The following is an 18,736-nucleotide window of genomic DNA, read 5'->3' on the forward strand; positions in this document are numbered from 1 at the left end:
ATTATCAATAAAGAATAATAAAACCAATTATTTGAATACAATCTAGCAATGTAACTGTAAGTGAATAATTCTCACACAGGGAGAATAATGAATAATTCCCTTACACCAGACTCCTGCACCGATTACATTCGCATGGTCATATCCTTTTGTTTAAAAAAGAAAAAGTTTCCTTTTAGAGCTAAACCTCCCCTCTCGTTATAATAAATAGCAACAGTTATTACAAGGTTCGGCCACTAGATGGTGTGGACACAGCTCCTGTTGTTTCTGAGGCTCTGAACCCACTTCTTCAGTGCCACCGTGGCCACTTCCGGGAGCACTGCAGCCACTTCCAGCAGAACTGTGGCTGCTTCCCGGTTGACACCATCAGCCGTGGGGGACCCGCCTCCAGTTGGCAAAATTGGCCATGAGGGAACCCCTACCTTCCCAGTCGTTGACTGGTCATTGGGGGGGGGGGGCACATGCCCCCCCACCCAACTAAGGTGGCCCCAGTCCCCCATGCCTGCAGGGTTCTGACCTGGAAGCTCCCAAACAGCCTACCAGCTTCCCATTCCCTCTTCTCCTGGGGACACCTGTGTCCAGAAGCTGCACAGCTCTACACCTGGTGAGGAGATTAGCTCATAATAGTGCTATGCATACTCTTCCTTGTCCTGATGTTGGCTCCTGAAGTAAGTCTCAGTTCCCATTCCAGTGCAGGGGTTGGGGGGGCTGTGCCTCTGCCCCCATCTCTCTCAAAGCTGGATTTGGATCCTCCTTTCCAGTCCTAGGATCCTCCTGTGCAGCTGTTACACTACTCTGTGTCGGGGTAAACCGAACAGAATGAATCGGGCCCCAAGGTCACAGTGGGCTGGGGTGGCAATCAGATACAAACAGGTGGGATTACTGGCATGGAGTCAGGAGATATGGACCCGTAGCGGATTTGAACAAAGATGAATTTATTTAACTTACGCTTTAGGCGTAGGCAGCGATGTCTTCAGTTACAGTATTAACAACAGAGAACAACAAAGGGGTCTGTTGGCCCACGAGGTTCCCCAACAGGGCAAGCCTGTCGGATAAGTCCCAGGGCTGGTCAACAGCTCATAAATGGGGTAAACAGACAAACAGAACTGTAACACGTAGGTCAATAACCGGGGTCGTGATGCCAGTCCAATGGACAAACGGATGGTCGATGATGAAAGCTGAGGTCGAAAGCCAGGTAAGTAGAGTCATGTCAAGGTACCAAGGGTGATCTGGAGGTGAAGTCAAGGCCAAAGCGAAAACAGTCCAGTAACCAGAGAATCGTCAGTATAAGAAGAATCCAAATCATAGTCAAGGATGGCGAGAAGTCAATCAAAAGCTGAATAATCAAAGCCGCAATCACTGTCAGTTAAGGACACGGAGTGCCAAATCAAGGGAGGAGATCAGTAGGCCTAAGGGCCTGACTGAGAGACAGTCCCCGGAGCACCAGCCTCTGTCTCCAGCTAACGCGATCTCCCCCCAAGGGAGGGACGCACTGAACTTTTATCTGAATTTAGTGGCCAATCAGAACGCTCTCCGCAGAGAAATTTCTAGTCAGATTACCTCACGTCAGGTTCTGACTGAGCATGCTCTCAGTCAGAAGCTAACACAATCTGAGCATGGGTCTGTGGGGAAAGTAGGTCAACAATGATTGACAGGTCCGCAGGTCACCCAGGGGCACGGGCTGGGTGAGCCTTGGAACTTTCCGCTCACCGAGTGCAGTATGCATGTCCGTCTCAATCTTCTGTGTTGGCAGCATCTAATCAAAATTTTGCTCTGACACTCTGCGGTAGCATCTCAGCACAATATGGCAAAATAGTGTTGCATGGTAAAAACTATCAGGTCCCTAAACTGCACATGGCCACGTGTATACATGTGCACCTGTGTCAGGAGCAAATCTGCTGCCAGTGGGAGCAGTTGAGTGCAGGGCTGTTCCTGCCCACCTACCCTGCTTTGCCCTGCTGCAGCAGCCAGGAGGAGCTCCAGGCTTCCTGGGTGCCAGCCCTGAGCTGGCAGAGTCCTCAGGGTCAGGCCTGAGTTTCAGTGAGAGGCAGAAACTGTCCTGAAGTGGGGGGCACCTCCCAGTTGCACGGATCTTAGGATCCCAGGCCCTGCAAAGCCCTTGTCTTCTGAGCAGATCTAAAAGCAGCAGAAGCACACACATCCCTGCTGCAGGGAAATACCGAAATCAGCCTTCCCTTGAACTGGGCTGGGAATGGCTGGGGGCTGCACACGCTGTGCTTATTGCCCTTTAAATTAAGTGCTGCAGTGGGGTTAGGAGGAACCAGGTTCAGACCTACCAGCCAGTTGGAGGACATCATTCAGCAGGACCAGCCATGACCGCTCCTCCACCCAGCCATGCTCCAAGGGTCTGGCCTTTGATCCTCTTTGTTACATGTAATCCTTGTTTCCCACACCCAGGAACAATAAACTCCAGCAAGAACTGTGATGGGGTTCATTCGACTGTGCTAAATTCATCAATAGATGAACCCAGAGAACAGCGTTGTTGTATTAGGACCAAACATATCATTGGAGGAAGTAATACTCTCCCTTCCAGTCCTAGGATCCTATAAATATTTTGAAACAGGCAAGTGAGTTTGAGACCTCAAATCTCATTTAAAGTAAGCACCTAACTTTCTTTAGGGGATTTTTTTAAAAACCACAACTTGTTTGAGCAGTGGTGAACAGCTATCTATGGCCCTGAAATTTTTTCCTGGTGATATGGAAACCCTCCCTTACTATGATCAAAACACAGTATTGTGTTTTGCAATTAGTAGCAAAGTTGACCAGGAAATTTCCCTTAAAACACTTTTTGTTTGGAAAGTGCTGTGTTAGTATCACTGGACAAGTTCATAAAACCTTAGTCATGTCAACTCAAGTTCTAGCCCTTCACATATGCATGAACTATTAGGAGGACTACTAGTTCCCATCTGTCTGTCTACCCTCTAAAAGGAAAAAGAAAAAAAAAAGAGATTGTGTGATAACACACACAGTAATCCTCCTGTCTCATTGTCCATTCACTTGCAGTTGACTGTTTTAATCCACAAGATATTCATGGTGCTGTTACAATGATAATAATAATAAACTCATAGGGTTACAAGGGGCCTCCAGGATCATGTATTCCACCCCGCTGCACAAATGCAAGAACGGTACTCCTAAATCATCCGGGAGCAATGACTATCCTCTTTTTGAACACCTGAAATGAAGGAAACTCCACAACGTCCCTGGGCAGTCTACTCCACATCCGCACTGATCTAGAAACAAGGGTGCTTTTCCCCCTGAAATCTAATCTAAATCTACTTCACTGTCATCTGAAGCTTGATGTCCCTCCCTATTCAACAAGGGAGAACAATTGTTCACCCTCTTCTTTACAGCAGTTTTTCAGTTATTTCAAGACTGCTCTGATCTGCCTCTTAATTACCTTTTCTGCAAAAGTTCTCTCAATCTATTTTTAACACGGCTTGCCTTCCAGTCATTTAGCATTTTTGTCACCTATCTCTGAACTTTTGTAACTTCCTCATATCCTCTCTTAATATATGAAGCCCAGAAATTCACACGGCAGTTTAGGTGAAACCTAACTAGCACCGTGTCGAGTGATACTATCACCTCCCATGTTTTACATCTAATACTCCTGTTGTTGCAGCCCAAACTGCATTAATGTTTCTGTAGCTACATCAAATTGCTGATTCATATTGAGTCTGTGATCCACCAGACCCCAGAGATCCTTTTCAACAATCATACTACCCAGCCATTTATAACCCAATTTGTATCTGTGCTTTTGATTATTCTCCCCTAGGCGCAACAACTTGCATTTATTTCCTTGGACTTCAACTTGTTTTGTATCTTGCTCAGCTTCCCAGTCTATCCACCTCCATCTGAATTCTACTCCTAACCTCTAAAGTGCCTGCGGTTCATCCCACCTTCCAGAATCTGGATTTTTGTCTACATCCAAATAATGGATTGCACCTACTGGTAAACAAAAGTCTTCAATTCCTCATCTTGCAATTCATGGCATTTATTTTAGGTGGCACAGTCAGTAAAATTCATGCATGAAACATTACTTCCCCACTTCAAGTGTTTTAACACAAAATGACCCAAGTCAAGTGTCATTATATGTACAAAGCTACAGAATGAACCAACCACCTTCATTTTTTAAACAGGTAAATAGGTTGCACACCATAATATGAAGACAATAATTTCATGAGGTAGTTATAAAAGAAACGTAAGTAAAGCAAAGTCATGAAACAAAGATGGGCATACTGGTTTTGGAGAGGATCATCCCATGTCTTCCACTTGGTTTTGTCACTCGGGGTGCCTATAGACATGCAGCAAGGAATGGGGGAACAGACTTGAGTCTGCTAGAGCTTGGCAAATACCAGACTCCAGCATCATGTGTATCATTGTCCTGTAGTGAAAAATGGTGGCCAGGGTGCTTTTGAGCTCTTTCAATGAGCTGTAGTTAAAGCACCCCCACTGCCATTTTTCAGCATGGGACACTAATTATAACTGCCAGAGCATCACATGCATCCAAATGGCTCTTGAAGCCACTCTATACATGTGCTTTGTGGGCAGGGGGTCTAGTGCTTGAGTTAAACACCCTTGGTTTTGTTTCACACACTGCTGGGCATCTTGCACGGACTACATGGGCTTTTGGCAGAGCTGTCCCCCTCTGGCCAGGCTAGCCCCCGCATTGTGCAGGATGCGGTTGTCCTGTCCTGGTCCCTCCAGCCTCGGGCACTGGACGCTATCAGGGATGGGATACAGGATATGCTGGACTAGATGGTGAAGAGGTTATTACCAGCAGGGGATGAGTCCATCTGGGTGGGACATCCATGCCAGCCAGCAGCAGAGTGCGATAGGGCAGGGCTCGGGACAGAACTGCTAGAGCGGCACCGTCAACGGTGACCACAAGCACCGGCAACCCTGCTTACAGGGCGGTGCTCCCTCCACACAGCTGGCTGCTGGGGCATGAAGCCCGGAGACAACCTGCAAAGCCCTGAATGCCAGCTGCCAGGTGCCTCAGGCGCTCTCAATCAGGGCTTAAAACCACCCCATGTCTGGAGGATAAAAATGCCGTGACTTTACCCTCCTCTCACAGAAGCCATAGTGCCCAAAGGACTAAACAAGGCCTCAGCCCCCAAGTCAAGGTCAGGGGTGACCAACCCCTCGATTACTGGGGGGAAAGGTGGGGGCAGGGGGAGCTTCTGAAAAGCGCTGAGGCTAGCCAAAAAAAAAAGTGTAGAGACCTGAACCCAAGCTACAGGGTCACGGCACTCAAGGAACCAGAGTTCCCTGTGCAGCAGAAACGAAGGGAGAGAGAGACACGCACCCCACTTACAGAAGGGCCTCCCCCCCACCAGCCAGCTACAGCAGTGCTCTCACACACTTACTATGGGGCAGCTACAACGGACAAGGCACTGCACAGCTCAGTCTTGCCTTTGGGCAGGAAGCAGCATGCACCTTTTTAACAAGGTAGCTGCTGTGTCAGTAGTGACTTGCAGGGGTGGGCCTGGGCCCCGATTACAGGGCAGCCGTGCTATGCAATCATTGCCAGCAGGTGAAGAATCAGAATCAAAGGGGAGGTGACAGGGATGGCAGCCTCCTGCTTTCAGGGCAGTCCACTTTTCCCCTGATAGCTCTACAAGAGCGACAGCCGCCGGGGCTGAGACCTGCTTCCTGGTGACAGGGAGCTCCCGCTGTCCAAGGCTCCCTCAGCCACAATTTGGCTCATGTGTGACAGATATAAGGGCAGGGCAGTCACCGTGTCCAGAGTCCCTTTCTTTCGCACTCCATTTTCCTGGCAGGCTTTCATCCCGCTTTGTCGTAAAGTCTTCCAAGGACTGTAAAAACAAAGACGAAGACACATTGTAAGTCAACACAGCCTGAGCGCGTGTTGAGCAGCTCCAACCTCTCCTTTTAAGCCATTGTGATAGAAGATACGCCTGCAATCCCCAACTTGTCTCTCTCTACCTTTACCTGGACCTGCTGCCACACTGTGCTCTGTCCGCGGAAAGCAGGGAGGGCAGACATATGCGGCCTCGGATGCTGACATCCCAGCCAGCCAGAAGCAGAGTGCCACGGGCCAGGACTCTGGACCTCTGGACAGAACTGCTATGAACAGTGACCACAAGCACTGGCAACCCTGCTTACAGGGTGGTGCTCCCTCCACACAGCTGGCTGCTGGGGCATGAAGCCCGGAGACAACCTGCAAAGCCCTGAATGCCAGCTGACAGGTGCCTCAGATGGTCTCGATCAGGGGTCAAAGTTGCCCTGTGTCTGGAGCACAAGACCGCCACAGCTTCAGCCTCCTGTCCAGTGATTATCACGGGGGGGCCAGGAGGGCCATTTGGCCCAGGTCTCAAATTTAGACTTTTAACATTATCTCCAGATGAGGTTATACATACAGATACAGAGATACACTGTCAGGGTTGAAAGAAGATCATACAACTTTAAACTTGTGTCCCATTACTGGGCCACACCACCTGTAGTGGTAGTGCACTATGAATTAATATTTTTTTTAATACACCAGGAGCCTCAAAAAATGGAAGTGGCCCAGGCCTCTCTCGACCTCTAAGAGGGCCTGCTCCTGTCACAGAAGCCACAGAGCCCAAAGGGCAAGTGCGGCTTCCCCGTCCCCCGGCCAAAAGGGGTGGGGGCACAGCCCTGGTTACAGGGCACCAGGGGAGGCCTTCTCAATAGTGCCAGAGCAGCAGAGCAGAGGAGCAGAGACCTGGACCTGAGTTACAGGAAGGTCATGAAGCCTTGGGGTCCCAACATGCTCAGTATCCTCCACAAGCCTGCAACCTTGTGTTATTAAAGTATTAGAAGAGGGGGCCTAATGCTCCCCCAGGCCGGAAGGCACAGAAATTTATAGCAGTGTTTAATCCCCTGGGTGAGGAGGTGGAAGGAGAAGGCTATGAGGATGAATCTCGCCCCTTTTCCAGCACTGGGAAGAAAATAAAGTACGCTGCAGAGAGTTTAAGAACAAAAAGAAAATAACAAATGCTTTCATGTCCAGGCACTCCTCTCTCTCGCCATCCACACTGACAAGGGAAAAAAACTGTTCCCAGGCTGGAAAGGAGCTCCATGCCACAAACTGCTTCACCTCCAGCCTTTCACTGGAAAATCTTCCTCGGCTCCCAGGGGGTAAGAAGGCTGAGATCAGCACCCTCCTTACAGGGCACAGTCCACCCGACTAGCCAGACTGCCCTCAGAGGGCAAAAGGGAAAGGCCCAGAGCCCTGCTTACAAGGAGATCCCACAGGCCACCCAAAGGAAAGAGCTGTCAAAGGTATACTGAGACCTGGCCCCTGCTTACAGTGTGGTCCACAGCCCACCGTCCACCAAGAGGCATGGGACTCGCACCCTTGTTACAAGGCACAGTCTGTCTGGCTAGCCATGCTGCCCACAGGGGAAAAAGGGAAAGGCCCAAAGCCTTTGGCAATGAGACCCAGACCCTGCTTATAGGGTGTTCTACCGCTCAGCAGAACCCAATCCTCCACCAAGAGGCACGGGACTCGCACCCTTGTTACAGGGCAACCCAGGGGTCTGGACATGGTGTGCCAGGCACAGATGCAGGAAGGACAGATGCTTGGACACAGGGAATGGAAAGGAGGCCGCAGACTTCAACCCAGCCACAGGAAGGTCATCAAGCTCTGGGCTCTAAGGAGTTTGCTGTCACCCCACGAGACTCGGCTCCTATCTGCAAGGCCGCCCTGTGGCACAGTGTTGCAGACTGCTCCAGCTCTCAGGCCAGTGGAAGGAGTCTACTGCCTTACAGGGCTCCTCTCCAACTGGCTGGCTTTTGCAGCGCATGTAGTCTCCCAATTACAGGACACCCAGCGCTGTGAACATTCAAACTGCCTGTTGTTCTTGCATGGTAGGAGGCAGCATGTGCCCTGCTTACAGGGGGCTGTGCCACTGTCTGGCAGCTGGCCTGGACCCTGCTTACAGGGCAGCTGCACTGCGCAACACCACCAACCAGATCCATGGCTTTAGAAACAAGGTGGCCATGATACACCTTGCTTACAGGGTTGTCCACCTGCCCCCTGACTGCTGCACAAGGGCAACAGCATCAAGGGCAGTGTTCCTTTTCTGGGTTACAGGGAGGTCACCCAAAGACTCATAAAGAGACAATTTGCCTAATACATGATCTAGACCTAAGGGCAGGGAGGTCACTCTGTCCAGAGTCCCTTTCCTCCGCATCCTGTTTCTCTTGCTGCCTTTCCTCCTTCCTCGCCTCTTCCCTGCTGCTTCTCCTTCTGGTTCTTCCAAGGACTGCAAGAACACTGCCAAGGCACTTAAGGGAGCCCACCCCTGCCCCAGCCTTGGCACAATCTGTGGGCAAGGCAAGAGCCCCCAAGGGCACACTTGCCTGCCTGTACACTAATGCCAGGAGCCTGGGCAACAAGCAGGAGGAGCTCGTCCTCCTGCTCAGTGCAAAGAATTATGACGTCATTGGGATAACGGAGACCTGGTGGGACTCCACCCATGACTGGACCACCGGTATAGACGGCTATACCCTGTACAGGAGGGATCGTGTTGACAAAAGGGGCAGGGGTGTAGCTCTCTATGTGAAGGAAAGCTACATGTCCCTGCAAGCTGATGTTGGTGAATGGCATGGACAGCTAGAGACCCTCTGGGTAAAAATTCGTGGGAAAAACAGCACAGGGGACACAACGGTGGGAGTCTACTACAGACCTCCCACTCAAAGTCCTGAGCTTGACCAGGAGTTCGCCCGGGAACTGACTGAGGCCGCTTGCTCCAGGACCTTGGTTGTCATGGGTGACTTCAATTACCCAGACATCTCATGGGAAGATCACTCAGCAAAATCCGAGCGGTCGCAAAGCTTTCTCTCATGCGTGGATGACCTCTACCTGACTCAAGAAGTCTATGGGCCAACGAGAGGCAAAGCGCTGCTCGACCTGGTACTGGCTACGGGGGACGACCTAGTGATCGATGGGAAGCGGGGTGACAGCAACCACGAGCTGATCACCTTCACCATCCGCTGTAAAGCTGGCAAGTCAGTCAGCAACACAGAAGTCCTTGACATCAGAAAAGCCGACTTTGACAAGCTCAAGAGGCTAGTCGGTCAGGCCCTCAGGGACCATGACCCCAGAGAGATGGGAGTTTGAGAAGAGTGGTTGCTTCTCAAGGAAGCAATCCTCAATGCACAAGCTAAATCTATTCCAACATGAAGGAAAGGCAGCAAGAAGGCACAGCAGCCCTCCTGGCTCTCTAGGGACCTAGCGGACCTCCTGCGGCTAAAAAGGAAAGCCTACAAAGGATGGAGGACAGGATTCACCTCCAAGGAGAATTATTCTGCACTGGTCCGGTCCTGCAGGGAGCAAACCAGGAAAGCCAAGGCTGCAACTGAACTCCAACTAGCTTCAAGCATCAAGGACAACAAAAAGTCCTTTTTCAGATATGTGGGGAGCCGGAGGAAAAGCAAGGGCAATGTTGGACCCCTGCTAAACCAGATGGGGCAACTGACAACTGATGCTCAGGAAAAATCCAACCTATTAAATAGGTACTTTGCGTCAGTCTTTCATCAGTCCCATAGGACGCCCATGCCTGCTATGGGACAGGGAGATCCGGGTGATGGGGATCCCCTACCCTCCATAAATGCTGACCTCGTGAAGGAACACCTTGAGAAGCTGGATACCTTCAAGTCAGCCAGCCCTGACAATCTGCACCCCAGGGTACTCAAGGAGCTGGCGAGCGTCATAGCCCAGCCCCTGGCATGGATCTTTGAAAACTCCTGGCACTCTGGTGTAGTGCCCGAAGACTGGAAGAAGGCCAATGTGGTGCCGATCTTCAAGAAAGGGAGGAGAGTGGATTCAGCTAACTACAGGCCCATTAGCCTGACTTCTATCCTGGAGAAGATCTTAGAAATGTTTATTAAGGAGGCCATCCTTGATGGACTGGCCCAGGCTAACATCCTAAGGGATAGCCAGCATGGGTTTGTTGCGGGTAGGTCTTGTTTGACCAATCTCATTTCCTTCTATGACCAGGTGACCTATCACCTGGACAAGGGGGAAGAGATTGATGTCATATATCTTGATTTCAAAAAAGCCTTTGATCTGGTATCCCACGATCACCTCTTGGCCAAACTGGCCAGTTGGGGCCTTGGCTCCACCATGATCCATTGGCTGGGAAACTGGCTCCGTGGTCAGACCCAGAGGGTTGTGATTGATGGCAGTCACTCGTTGTGGTGCCCTGTGACCAGTGGGGTCCCTCAAGGCTCTGTCCTGGGACCCATCCTGTTCAACATCTTCATTAATGATGTGGACATTGGAGTCAGGAGTGGACTGGCCAAGTTTGCCGATGACACCAAACTTTGGGGCAAAGCATCCACGCCAGAAGATAGGCGGGTGATCCAGGCTGACCTGGACAAGCTCAGCAAATGGGCAGACGAGAACCTGGTGGTGTTTAACACCGAAAAGTGCAGGGTTCTCCACCTTGGGAGGAAAAACCTGCAGCATCCTTATAGGCTCGGCAGTGCTACGTTGGATAGCACTACAGAAGAAAGAGACTTGGGGGTCATCATTGACCACAAGATGAACATGAGCCTCCAATGCGATGCTGCGGCTAGTAAAGCAACCAAAACGCTGGCTTGCATCCATAGATGCTTCTCGAGCAAATCCCGGGACGTCATTCTCCCTTTGTACTCGGCCTTGGTGAGGCCGCAGCTGGAGTACTGCGTCCAGTTTTGGGCTCCACAATTCAAAAAGGATGTGGAGAAGCTTGAGAGAGTCCAGAGGAAAGCCACGCGCATGATCAGAGGTCAGGAAAACAGATCTTACGATGACAGGCTGAGAGCCATGGGACTCTTTAGCCTGGAAAAGCGCAGGCTCAGGGTGATCTGATGGCCACCTACAAGTTTATCAGGGGTGACCACCAGGATCTGGGGGAACTTTTGTTCACCAGAGCGCCCCAAGGGATGACGAGTTCGAACGGTCACAAACTCCTGCAAGACCGCTTCAGGCTGGACATAAGGAAGAATTGCTTTACTGTCCGAGCCCCCAAGGTCTGGAACAGTCTACCAGCGGAGGTGGTTCAAGCACCTACATTGAACACCTTCGAGAGTAAATTGGATGCTTATCTTGCTGGGATCCTATGACCCCAGCTGACTTCCTGCCCTTGGGGCAGGGGGCTGGACTCGATGATCTCCCGAGGTCCCTTCCAGCCCTAATGTCTATGAAATCTATGAAACAAAGAGCAAGACCAGCTGTAAGTGAACAGAGCCAGAGCACACATCTAGCAGCTGCAACTTCTCCTTTTTGAGCCCTTACATGAAGGGGTTTCAACGCGCTCAATATCTGCAACGTTCTCCTTAACCCACGGCCAAGAACTCTGGCCAACCTCACAAAGTAGCCCAAGATGAGGAGAAGTATGGACAGGAGACCTCACCTAGCTCCCAGACCAGAAGGCACATGAGGTTGCACCATCCCAAATCTCCTGAATCCCAGGGTCTACAGCTTAATGATGAAACTCAAGGAGTGGACACTCCTCATCTCGAAATTCTCTTACTTTCGTCTCCTGTTCAGCTGGCATGGTTTTCTTCCCCCCGGTCAGCTCACTCCTACTTGCTTGCCATGTTGTCCTTCCGGGGGCAATGTGGGTTGATCCCTGAAGGGGATATGATTTGGTGCTGCAGCCTCAGGTGGCCGGTCCGTTCTCTGACACTTGCCTCCTGGAGAGCTAAGCCATCAATGGCTACCACTAATCTCTTTTCAGCAAGGGACTCAGCATCTTGGATAATCAGCTCGTAGGTATTCATCACACAGTGGTTACAAGAGAGCCAGTGCAGAAATGAAAGAAGCAAGGGGGTGGGGGAACTTGGATGTGAAATGACAGGAAAGGGGAGAAACAAGTGGGGGAGCATGAACTTGGAGACAAAAGAAACCAGGCACCAAAAAAGTGCCTGGCACATCAATTTTATTAGTCTTTAGCAGGCCAGCGCACACCTGCTTTTCTGTCGTCTTCTCTGCTAGGGTTCACTACAGATTGCACTGCCAGTATGAAGGCACCAGGGGTGGAGAACCACTCCCCGGCCTGGTCACATTGGGCACCAAATCTGAAGGCCACCCCTCGCGTCAGCCTGCAGCGGGAACCTCAGGCAGGTACTTGGCTCAGTCCTGTTGTAACCTGTAACGAGGCCATCGCCTCTTGAGAAGCCGCCTCCTCTAGAGAGTCCTAATTACTCCCGCTGACAACGAACGCCCAGAAGCAGCCAGGCCTGCACGAAGCATGGCTTACTCTGCCTTTCCCCTGCCTGCTCCTCCGAGGACGGTCTGCTGTTCTGTGCGGCAGCCCAGCCATGCTCACAGGTAGGCTTCTTCTGCTGCCTTTCCCTTGGACACCTGAAAAGGACTCAAGAACCACGTTGGCGCACAGAAGACAGTCACGCCTAGTAAGTAGGAAAAGCAAGTGGCACCATGGGGAGGCTCAGGCGACTCCGGCTGCAGCCCTCCTCACTAGCACCACCCAAGGCTCAGCTCCCCTTCGCGGCCACTCCGTCTCCAGTACCTTTCTCTTGGGATGTGCTGCGGCTCAGCTCTCTCAACATGAACCCCACCACCACCCCCTGCTTTTGCCCAGCAGCGGAGTCGGGCCTCAGGCCGCACCTCGGTGGGGGAAAGCCGGGTTGAGGCATGTGGCGGCTCTGAGTCCGCAGGCGGGACGTGCTGCCATGTGGCTCCTCAGGCATCTGCACAGGACTTAGGCAGAGAAGCGGGATTCCAGCTGGCCTTGCCCAGCAGGCCCACACTTGCACAAGTGCCTCTATGTTGGCTGCAGAGCTCCCTCGGGTCCTCTGTCTGTGCTCCGGTGCAAACTGTGCGAGGTGCCTGGGCCAGCGACTCTCAGCCAGGGTGCCGTGAGGCTCTGGGGTGCTGCGAGATCCTTTGCATGGTGTGACGACATAAGCAGCTCAGCCCAGGCCCAGCCCATCTCGCTGCCCGGCCGCTCCCCCGCTCAGCCCCCCTGCAAGGAGGTCGGCACTGTAATAACCAGGTGGTGAAGTGGGGTGCCATTCAGCTGGCGACAGTTATGGAGGGATGCCTCCAGTCTGAAAAGGCTGAGGGCACTGGCTGTGGCATGTGGCTCCTCATACAGCTCCATGGCTGTTCAAAGTCTTGGTGGAGAGCACTTGGACGCTGGAGAGCCCTCGCTGTAGACAGGAATACATCACGCTGAACTTGCGTAATCTGTAGTGTATTCACTCCAAGTCCAGGGTGACGCCCAAGTTTGATCCAACAGCCCTGTGATTTACTCAGCAAGTGAGAGACCTGGATCCATCCTCAGGGGACTCAACACCAGAGGATAGCGCCCGAACCAAGAGGTGCTTCATGAGGGTACTTTCCCCTGGTAGCTGGGCCACTGGGCAGGCAGAAATGCAAGACTCCCGAGACCAGATTAAGCAAAGGCTGCCTAATGTAAAAGCAATTCTCCCTGACTGGTACAAGGGGCACGAGCCATCCCCATACGAGTTTTGAGGCTGTCCTAGCCGTTGCATAGGACAAGTGTCTGGGGTGTCCCCATGGCAGAGGGAAAAAGGCATAGGTACAGAACTGGGGGGAGATTCAAGAAGGGTAGACTCGTGTGTTGGATAGGGAAGCAGGGTGAGTAAAAAGAGCAACCCTGATGGTAAGGATGTTCTCCTGAGCAGTGGGACATGCGAGTTTGAATCGCTTCACTGCTGCAAAGACCCAGTTGTTTTCCTTCTCAGTCCCCTGGTGTCTGAGGTCCCAGCTCACCTTTTCTGGGGCTCACAGTCAGTGCTCTCCAAAATCAGCACTACCAAGATACTTGTTTCCGAGTGGCAGCTGCACTCCCCTGCCCTCGAAACTCCAGCTGTCCCAGCCACAAGGACAGCAACTTCAGGACCATCCCTGTCCAAATGGATCTAGCTGGGGGCAGCTGCAAAGGGCAGGCAGAAATTAAGGCATGCTGAGAGGACCCTCTCCTTCAAAGGCAGAACGGGGTAAGATTTCACCTATCTCGTCATCTTTCTTTCTCTCTCTCTTTTTCCTTCTCTTGATCATGAAGGTATGCTTATAAAAGACAAGTATATAAACCAGGTTTATATTTTATACTGAAAGCTATGATGGTGCTGGACTGTTTTACACAATTCTTTAATATCAGCATATGGACACAAATTGGCTGAGTTATTTGTGCACACATTATGCCAGGAGGAGCCCTTTGACATCTCCTCAGTCTGAGATTGGCCTTGGATGCACTGCTTGGGTCATTCCTGAATCTAAGAGGCTGATGATGATGATTATTTGGCCACAAGTAATTTTTTTTAATAATTCCTGGTCTACTCCCAATGGTTGAAGATTTGAAGAACTAAACCCATCTCTGTCTTTGCTAAGTCCTTCAGATCTCATGACTTCTTCTTTTGGGATACTTAGCCTGGTCTGGGGTTTTGTGTTTGTTTGGTTTTTGCATCTGAAATGCAGGGGAAAGGAGTTTTGTCCTCTGTAAGCATCAGGAAGGGTGTTTCAGGCTGGTTATCCTTTGTTAGCTGGACAAACCTGTTTGAATACTCTTTACCAAGAGATTGAATGCTTCTTTACCAAGAAGCATGATTTGACATTAGGTATAATTCTGCTATTTTGCAATGTGACAGGTCCACTTCTTACATCAATCAGAAGAATTAGTGGTGGAGTTCCCAATTTTGGTGCCGCGCGGCAGTACTGTCTCACCTTTGGCTTCCAACATGAGACAAGATTGGTTTTGTACCGCTTTTCCCATTCCTATTTTGTAACATTCATAATCAAATTAGAAGTTATTACCCTTGTAACTAACTAGAACCAATTTCCAGCAATGGCAAATTAAAAGGAGGGCTTTGTAACGCAGGCTGAAAATAACACTAGTTTTTGTCCCTGGATGCAAGACATGCAGATAACACCTGAGATCATGTCTGTAAACTAAAGGAAAAGAAAAAAGGAAAGAGAGAAAAAGATAAGGGAAACAGTTAAGCCATGCAAGGTGTGTACATAGCAAGTGTGGGCCATTAATAATTAAGTACCTTGTGTACAAAAACAAGTCAAAGACCTGCTAGAGGTTATTAGGAAGAGTAGAGCAGTGAAATAGGTGAGGGAAAAGAGCAGGCGGAGTGTTGTAGCTCTTTGCCTCATTATATTTGGAGGAGACTAAAGAGAAGCAGTGTGTCTGTTTAACTGAACGTGCTCAAGAAGGCTCAGAAAGGGTGCAGTTGGTAAGGCAAGTAAAGGATTTTAAAAGCATATATCAGGTAGCTCAGAGAAACCTCTGTCTATCCATCCTGTTGAGGAGAAGTGTGAGGAGTTTATAATGTCTCTGCAAGGAATAGGAAGCATGTGTCTTGTTCATAACTGCAGAAAGACAAGCAGTTGCAGAACTGGATAGATGAAAGAGTGCATATATAATTAGAGGTGTGAGGGACTAAAGAAATGTGGAGATAAATGAGTAAAGAAACCAATAAATCTGTGTATAATTGCATTCATGGAAACGTCTAACTAAACAGGGCTCAGTGGGATCCTGGTCTCAGTTAACAACTCTAGGTTGAGCAGCACAGCAAGGGCTGCGTTCTAGTCTCGACTGCAGGGACCCAGACGTATGGAGCATCCAATCTTAGTTTAGCACTTCCAAAATTCACCCGTTTAGAGAAGCCTAGATTGGAAGTCCAGAGCCATCTAAATCTGACCTCCTCCATCCAGCAGGACAGAAATTTCACTGATGTTCCTGTACATTGAGTCCAATAGCATGCAAGCACCTAACTGCAATCTGAACAGGAAAGTGTGGAGTGATTCACCCCATTGTTAAGCTATTTGTCCCCATAGTTAATCACCTATATGATTTAATATTTGATGCTTATTCCCAGTCTGAATGTTCCTGACTTTTACTTTCAACCACTGCATTTTACTTTGCTTTTGCTGAGTGCAGTGAAGAGCCCTTAGATACCTGATATAGTCTCCTCTTGCATAGTCTGCAAGTCATTGTTACGGTTCTCCTACAACCTTTCCATGTTTTCAGCGTTATTTTTAAAAATAGGGGTACCAGAACTAGTCTCCCCAAGGCTACTTGCAGAGGTTTAACTCCCTTCCTATTCCTGTTTACTACTCCTCCATTTATACAGCTGTGATTTACCGGAGTCCTTCTTGCCAGTGAAAGGCCACGGTGACTTATGTACAAAAATCCATACAGAAGTCACCACTTTCTGAAACACAGGTCTTTATGCTGTAAATAGAGCCCACATTCTTTGTTCCCAGAAGTATTAACTTGCAGTTACATGTATTGATGTACACAGTGCGGACCTAGGTTAACAGCTGATCCAAGATACTCTGCATAACTGCCCTCTTCTCACTGGCATTTACTCCTTTGTCCTTATTGCAGGATCTGCCAGTTATACCAGCAGATGTATGAAATATGCCCAGTTAGCTAGTGAAAACGGTGAACGTGACCTGGATCTGAGGCATGCTAGTAAAAAATATGCAAGGTCAACTCCCCAAGAGAAATTTTCCTTTTCTGTCACTCAGTCTTGTTTTTACTCATATCATTTTGCTGCTAGTCTACATTAGTTATTAGTTAAGTCATCTTGCCTGCCAAACACAACCAGGAGCTCAGAATCAGTGGGTGTTTCTACACATTCATTAAAGCACAGTGGTTACTGCACATTTAATTTAATATTAATAAGTGCACGGTAACCAGAGTTATTGCACAGTAGTGCCGGCAAATGCCATTTTAGTGATGCTACTGCACAGTCGCCTAATAATACTGCACAGTAGCATATTAGCACTGTCCGTGGTGTGATGCGCTACTATTCAGTGTTATTAGGCTTACTGCGCAATTAGTGTCTTGTGTAGATGCACCTAGTGAGAACCTGATTTTCAGTTGAGGTCTGTTCAGCACTTGCACAATGCAGGGAGCTCAGCCTTGGTCATGGTCTTTGAAATACTTGGTACAACAATGTTCTGATCTTAGCTGCTCCCCCACCCAGACATTTTCATGGCAGCTACGATGACACACACGGACAGCTGCGTCACACAACGACACCTACAAACAGTAACAAGAATTCATGCATGTGTTACAGGACTCTGCACAGATGAAATGGAGCACGGCAACGGCACAGTGATGACAGAGTTCGTGTTGCTGGGACTGTCTCAGACCCGGGAGGTCCAGCTGTTCCTCCTTGGCTTGTTTCTTCTCTTCTACTCACTGATCCTCCCAGCTAATGTCCTCATCATCCTCACCATCCACAAAGATCCCCGCCTGGGCTCTCCCATGTATTTCTTCCTGGCTAGCTTGGCCTTTCTGGACATTTGTTACTGCTCTGTCACCCCACCTAGAATGCTGGCTGACTTCTTCTCCCGCCGCAAGGCTATCTCCTACAGGGCCTGCATGGCACAGCTATTCTTTCTTCACTTCTTAGGAGGAGCTGAGATTTTCCTGCTCATTGCCATGGCCTTTGACAGGTACATGGCCATCTGTAAGCCACTACACTATGCCACTGTGGTAAACAGGGGGGTCTGTTGGGCCTTGGTGGTGGCCGCCTGGGCAGGGGGATTGATTCACTCCATTATCCAAGTTGCCCTCATTGTTCCTCTCCCTTTCTGTGGCCCCAACAAGCTGGACAACTTCTTCTGTGACATTACCCAGGTGATCAAACTGGCTTGTACTGACACCTACACCTTGGAATTCATCATGTTCTTCAACAGTGGCCTGGCCACCTTCATGTGCTTCCTCCTTCTGCTGATCTCCTATGGGGTCCTGCTGTTCCGGCTGAGGGCAAGCTCCTCCCATGGGAAAAGCAAAGCAGCTTCCACCTGTGTCACCCACATCATCATTGTCTTTGTCATGTTTGGCCCAGCCATCTACCTCTACTGCCGGCCCTTCCGCAGCTTCCCTATGGACAAGGTGGTGGCCGTGTTCCACACTGTGGTCTTCCCCCTCATGAATCCCATGATCTATACACTGAGGAACAGGGAGATTCTCAGCGCTATGAAGAGGCTGCTGGGCAGATCTGGTCTCTGGAAAGGAAAACAGAAGAATGTCAGAATAAAAGAAATGCAGAAATCAGAATATTTTTGTTGTGCTGGGCAAGGTTTTGTTTGAGTTGTACTGGAGTAGCATTTTAATCATGGTATAGGTTCTGCAAATTAACCACAGAGCTCCTCTGAAGTATCTTTGAAATAAACATTTTAGAAGCTGCAGTATCTGTGGAGTACAGTGATTCTTTACACTGTGGGTGCATCTGTACATGCACGCTTTAAGGCACAATAGCCTATTTTGTTGCACATTAAAGTGTCGTGTAAAAACCCATGCAATTACGCTAATGCACAGTAAAATAGGCTACTGTGCATTATGCATCACTTTAAAAATGTGCACTTTTCATACTGCACATTAGGGCAGCTTAATGCGCATGTATTTAGTACCTGACATTGGAGGTACTAAATCTAATGTACATTTAAAAAAGCACATTAATACAGGTGTAGACACACCTTGTACATTTTTAATGGTGCAGAACCTATGGTCTAAGTTTCTGGGTCCATAGAAAAACTTTGGAATAAATGTATTATCCATGAAGTGATCTATGATATAGATGGACAGGCTCTACAACAGCTGTGTAGAAACACTGTACTAACTCTATAGCTGGGTTTTTCAACCCCTGGTTGACAACCCCCAGCTCTATAGTATCTATGGAATAACTATAAATTAACTTTGTATAAGCCAGGCAGTAACTCTGTATTAACTGT

The 18,736-nt window shown here is 49.5% G+C and overlaps 1 protein-coding gene across 1 annotated transcript; it reads left to right on the top strand.

Moving 5' to 3' along the window:
• The first annotated feature begins 17,090 nt into the window (after positions 1-17,090).
• On the top strand, positions 17,091-18,095 carry LOC149861816 (olfactory receptor 4N2-like). Its single transcript, XM_090053823.1, has one exon. It carries the CDS (start codon positions 17,091-17,093, stop codon positions 18,093-18,095), a length of 1,005 nt encoding a protein of 334 aa, XP_089909949.1.
• Positions 18,096-18,736: the final 641 nt, after the last annotated feature.

This window comes from Crocodylus siamensis, chromosome 6 (assembly GCF_052110815.1).
Source record: "Crocodylus siamensis isolate JL-2025a chromosome 6, ASM5211081v1, whole genome shotgun sequence".
Taxonomy (NCBI): Eukaryota; Metazoa; Chordata; order Crocodylia; family Crocodylidae; genus Crocodylus; species Crocodylus siamensis.